Consider the following 6,000-nt stretch of genomic DNA (forward strand, 5'->3'; position numbering starts at 1 on the left):
TGAACACCTGACATCAGGTGATCCACCCACCTCCGCCTCCCAAAGTGCTGAGATTACAGGCATGAGCCACCAGCCTGGCCCAAACTGAGATACATTTCAAAGGCAGATTTTATGTCATGATTTTATTTATTTGTTCAGATTTTACTTTATTTTTATTACTATTAAAAAACAGAGACAAGATCTGTTCTATCACCATGGCTAGAGTGCAGTGGTGCAATCATAGCTCACTGCAGCCTTGATCTGGGCCAAGTGATCCTCCTGCCTCAGCCTCAAGTAAGCTAAGACTATAAGCACATGCCACCATTCACAGTTAATTTTTTATCCTTTTTACTTTTTGGTAGAGACAGGCTGTCACTATGTTGCCCAGTCTGGTCTCAAACTCCTGGCCTCAAGCCATCTCCTGCCTTGGCCTGCTGTCAAAGTGCCAGGATTTATAGGCAGAGCCACTGCACCCAGCCAATGCCACAATTTTAAACAGAAAACCGGCACCTCTTGCCAGGAAGACGTAACCAATAAAACCCATGTAGATGAACCAGGGTCACTGTTCTGGCCAGATGCCACTGCCTGCCAAGCCCATGCAACCAGCCTGCTCCTCTTGCTCAGGGAGCCAAGCACAGGCTACCAAACAGAAGGACAGGCCAGGGCTACGCCAGGACCTTCTGCAAAATCAGCCCCAGAATTGGAGGAGAATTAAAAGCCACTTCTTATCAAAAGACTCAGTGGTATTTGCTGCCTCATCCCCTGGCCACTAAAGTCACCTCTTGTCTCTCCAGAACCTGCATCCCATGCGTTAGGAACATTGCCTTAAAGCAAGGGCCCCTGATTCCCGGGCTGCTGACAGGTACCAGCCATGGCCTATTAGCAACTGGGCGCATGGCAGTGAACAAAGCTTCATCTGTATTTACAGCTGCTCCCCACTGCTTGCATTACCACCTGAGCTCTGACTACTGTCAGCTCATCAGTGACGTTAGACTCTTAGAGGGCCATGAACTCTCTTGTAGGATCTAGGCTATGTGCACTCATGATGAGAATCTAATGCCTAATGATCTGTCACTGTCTCCCATCACCTCTGGATGGGACCATCCCGTGGCAGGAAAACAAGCTCAGGTCTCCCACTGACTCTACATGACGGTGAGCTGTATAACTATTTTATTATATATTACCATGTAATCATAATAGAAATAAAGTGCACAATAACGTAACGAGCTTGAATCATCCCCAAACCACTACTCTTTCCCCAGCCTGTAGAAAAACCGTCTTCCAGGCCGGGCGCGGTGGCTCACGCCTGTAATCCCAGCACTTTGGGAGGCTGAGGCGGGTGGATCACAAGGTCAAGAGATCAAGACCATCCTGGTCAACATGGTGAAACCCCATCTCTACTAAAACTACAAAAAATTAGCTGGGCATGGTGGCGCGTGCCTGTAGTCCCAGCTACTCAGGAGGCTGAGGCAGGAGAATTGCCTGAACCCAGGAGGCGGAGGTTGCGGTGAGCCGAGATCGTGCCATTGCACTCCAGCCTGGGTAACAAGAGCGAAACTCCGTCTCAAAAAAAAAGAAAAACCGTTTTCCACGAAACCTGTCCCTGGTGCCAAAAAGGTTGGGGACCGCTGTGCTAAAGGATTCCAGCTCCTACTTCATTTCTCCATCCTTCATTTCCTTTTTTCAAAACATTATATATATTTAAATTTTTTAATATATGTAAAATATTTATATAAAAATTTAAAATATTGGCTGGGCATGGAGGCTCACGCCTGTCATCCCAGCACTTTGGGAGGCTGAGGTGAGGGGATCACTTGAGGTTAGGAGCTCGAGATCAGCCTAGCCAACACGGCGAAACTCCAACTCTACTAAAAATACAAAAAAATTTATCTGGGCATAATAGCACGTGCCTCTAATCCCAGCCACTAGGGAGGCTGAGGAAGGAGAATTGCTTGAACCCAGGCGCGGAGGTTGCAGTGAGCTGAGATTTCGCCACTGTAGTCCAGTCTGGGCGACAGAGGGAGACCCCATCTCAAACAAAAACAAAAACAAAAACGAAACTTAAAATATGCAGACAGAGTTTTGCCATGTCACCCAGGCTGGTCTCGAACTCCAGGACTCTTGGATCCACCCGCCTTGGCCTCCCAAAGTGCTAGGATGACAGACGTGAGCCACTGTGCCCAGCCCGTCCCCCATTTCATACAGGTTCCTCCTGGAGGAGATTTACTTTTTGTTCTTTTTTATCTTTTTTTGTTTTCAATTTTTCTTGTCTTTTTTTTTAACTTTAAATCTAAAAGATAGATCCGTTTTCTTTCTTATTTTTATGTTTCTCATTGTCCAAACCCAGAGACTTATGACTTTACAACCTAACTCCCCTCCCTGTCGTCCCAAAGCCTCTGCATTTTATTGAAGGAGGCAGGAAACCAGAACAACTTCTGGAAGGGAGAGAAGCCTGCTCCTGCTCCTGCTCCTGCCCACTGCAGTGGCCTGGAGAGAACTGGTCCTGGGCTTGGGACAATCTCAGAACCTACCTAGGGGTGGTGGTAGACGATCAGGGGTGGAGGGCAGCCTTAGGTGGAGCTAAGCTGGCCGTGGTCCCTGCAGCCCCGGGGCTGGCCCTCCGTACTTACGCCCTTCTCTCCTGGTCCATCCTGTTAATCTGGCCGCCCACGAACACGCGGATCCTGCATTTGCTCCACCTCTTCTTGCGGTGGAGGAGATAGGGAATGAGGAGGGTGAGACCTGGCAAGGAGAATCCCCGAGAGTCACGACGGGAGTACACTCAGGAAAGAGCGCTCTGTGGGTTCCTGCCCCACTCTGCTATTAGCAAACCTCTTCCTCTCCTCGCCAGGCCTCAGTCAACCCATCTGTATAATGAACATGACTGACTAAACCCAAGTTGCACATGGTACTCTGCGGGGTAGGGTTTATTTGGCTTGTGCAGTGTATTTAAATAAACAAGCTAGCAGCCGGGTGCCATGGTTAATGCCTGTAATCCTAGCACTTCGGGAGGCCAAGGCAGGCAGATCACCTGAGGTCAGGAGTTCGAGACTAGCCTGGCCAACATGGTGAAACTCATCTCTACTGAAAATAGAAAAAATTAGCTGGGCTTTATGGTGTATGCCTATAGTCCCAGCTACTCGGGAGGCTGAGGCAGGAGAATGGCTTGAACCCAGGAGGCGGAGGTTGCAGTGAGCCAAGATCGTGCCATTGCACTCCAGCCTGGTGACAGAATGAGATTCTGTCTCAAAAAAAAAAAAAGCTGGCATTTAATAATTGAGCAGTTTCACATAAAACTCGAGGTCACTGGCAGTTCTTGAAGGCTGAATACTTGACCAGCGTGGGGAGCCCTCATCCCTCCCTGTCGTCTCCCCACACAAGACCGTGAACCAGCTGTCATGTGTCACCTCATAATCCTCTGTGCCTCAGTTTCCTTATGTATAGAGCGGGATTAATCGTGACAGCTCCTTCCTGGGACTACATTAGGTAGGGAATTCCATGTCAGGCAGGTAGTGAGTGCTCAGCCAATTTCAGCAGTTATCAACAGAACCCATTCCACTGGAGCAAAGACATTTCTTTCCATCCATGACTCTACCAAGGGTAGGAGCGATAAAGCTGAAAGTCACTTTCTCGTTTTTTAATGCGAGAGGATATACTTCCTCGTGAAGTGAGAAATATTCCTACAGCTTTCCTGGGCACCAGCCCACCTCCCTGTTTCTATGACCTGCCTGTGCCCCTGAGGACCATCCAGGCAGAAGCCTCCAGCTCATGGCGACTTCAGCTCTTCCCTCAGTTTCCCATTTTATAGCCGAAAAACTAGAGGCCAGACGGAGGGGTCCCTCCAGGCTCCCCTGAGCTCACTGGTGGGCCCAGGAGCCCCCGTCCCCTTTGAGAGCAGGCCAAGAAGGAGAGGGAAGGAAGACCCCCGCCCCAGGCAGAGGGGCTGATCCGAGCGGGGAACTGACCTCCGTCGTCAAAGAGCCAGTAGATGTCGATGGTCTTCTTGCCCTGCTCCGACTGGAAGATGGTGCTGGCCTGCTCCTCCAGCACCAGAGCCTTGGGGTCCACTGCAGGAGGTGGGGGCGGGTCAGAGCAGAGCCAGCTGCAGCACATCTGGGCTGGCCTGGCCCAGGGCCCCACCAACGCCCCTTCTGAGGCTGAACGCAGATTCTCTGGCAGGTGGGCCAGGACCCACGGCCCAGGACACTCAGTACTGTGATGTGCCCCTGCCCCGCTCTCAGCTTCTCTCTCCCGGAATTCTGGTGAGTACTGGGAGTGGGGACAGAGCCCTCTGGGTAGGTAGGGAAGTACACTCTCCCTTCTCTTAAACACCCTCCTGTACTCTCACAGATGCCCACAGGAGCCCTCCCGCCTGCACTGCAGGCCCCCTACCTCCCAGGGTGACCGTGGGAGAGGACGAAGGAAAATCCCGCCCCACCCTGCATGGCTAGAGGGGTCTTGGCAGGAGAGGGACAAGGGCTCCAGAGCCTGCTGGGTGGACCTCTGATGCCCTGACCCTGAATTCTCCACTCCTGGCAATCTTTTTTTTTCTGAGACAGGGTCTCACTTTGTCACCCAGGCCAGCATGTCGTGGTGCGGTCATAGCTCACTGCAGCCTGGAACTCCTGCCTCAGACTCCCACAGTGCTGGGATTACAGACACCAGCCACTGCGCCCGGCTGCTGGCAATCTTTGACACAGCCAAGGCCTTCCAGCTCCCAACCCCCGTTACTCAGGCACCACTGTCATGATAAAAAACCACCTGTCCTCCACCGAGTTCCCCAGCGGCCCGCCCCTAGCTGCCCCACAGGGCAGGAGTGCCTTGAGCTGTGAGGGGAACACTGACACATGCCAGAGACTGACGGCCTGGCATCTCTGGCACTGGCTTCCTTCCTGTCCTCCGCTGGGTCAAACACGGGGTTAACTGCAAAAGAAGGGCAGCATGGTTCATAGGCTCTCCTCGTCTGAGGGCACGGTGGGTTCCTCCTGGACAGGGCTCCCTTGATGCTAGGAAGAAAGTGCCGACACCCCACCTGGCCTCCACGAGCCCACTGCACCCGGCCCTGGCCCCCCTCTGACCTGCCTTCTGCCCGGCCCCTCACACCCCAGCTGCGCCTTGCCTCCTCCTGCCCCTCAAATAGGCCAAGTTCATCCCCACCTTGGGCTGTTCCAGCTTTTGACAGGGATGCTGAGTGGGCAGGGCATGTACTCACTGTGCGCCTGCATCATCCTGGACATGTTGAGCCCCTCCCGCATCCTCATGACACACACGCCATAGTTAAAATCAAAGGCATCGCTGGAAAGAGAGGAGGTGAGGTCCAGCTTCTCCCCCAGCTCCCACCCAGGAGATGACCTGGTACCCAGAAGACCGGGTGTCTAGAGTTGCCTCTGCCTCCTACCATACCCTTTCTGTTCTTTGGGCCTCAGTTTCCCCATCTGTATAATGTACAGGCAGAATTGGAGAGTACCCTGGAACTCTTGCAGCTCTACAGACTGTGACACTGTGGACCTACAGATCCGGTTCTCGGGGAAACCAAGTCAGCCCTGTCCTCCTGATACATTTGGATAATCCCCCACGAGTCTGCCCATGGAGGTGGGGATGGTCATTATTACCCCCATTCTACAGATGCAAAAACTGAGTTTTGGAGAGGAACCTGCCCGTGATCACACAGCTAGGAAATGAGTAGCTGGGATTAGAATCATATGGCTGACACTGGAGGCCAGAGGACAGGCATGCTCATGAGAAGAGCTTCACTCATGTACTAGGCTGTCTACAGAGATGTCTGGAGGCCAGAGGCAGTGGCTCACCCCTGTAATCCCAGCACTTTGGGAGATCAAGGTGAAAGGATCACCTGAGGTCAGGAGTTAGAGACCAGCCTGGCCAACATGGTGAAACCCCGTTTCTACTAAAAAGTACAAAAATTAGGCCGGGCACGGTGCCTCAAGCCTGTAATCCCAGCATTTTGGGAGGCCGAGGCGGGTGGATCACGAGGTCAAGAGATCGAGACCATCCTGGTCAACA

At 52.4% G+C, this 6,000-nt stretch overlaps 1 protein-coding gene across 2 annotated transcripts in view; it reads right to left on the reverse strand.

The window, feature by feature from the left end:
- The window catches only part of SLC12A3 (solute carrier family 12 member 3), a 45,721-nt gene that overhangs the window by 18,830 nt on the left and 20,891 nt on the right, over window positions 1-6,000 (reverse strand). For both annotated transcript variants that reach the window (XM_037729311.1, XM_037729312.1), the window contains exons 18-21: window positions 5,192-5,274; window positions 4,825-4,902; window positions 3,945-4,046; window positions 2,610-2,721 (exon numbers count right to left, since the gene is read on the reverse strand). In XM_037729311.1, the coding sequence (XP_037585239.1) occupies window positions 2,610-2,721; window positions 3,945-4,046; window positions 4,825-4,902; window positions 5,192-5,274 (375 nt within the window). The remainder of the gene's footprint in view (window positions 1-2,609; window positions 2,722-3,944; window positions 4,047-4,824; window positions 4,903-5,191; window positions 5,275-6,000) is intronic.

Source organism: Cebus imitator, unplaced genomic scaffold (assembly GCF_001604975.1).
Source record: "Cebus imitator isolate Cc_AM_T3 unplaced genomic scaffold, Cebus_imitator-1.0 Scaffold297, whole genome shotgun sequence".
Taxonomy (NCBI): Eukaryota; Metazoa; Chordata; class Mammalia; order Primates; family Cebidae; genus Cebus; species Cebus imitator.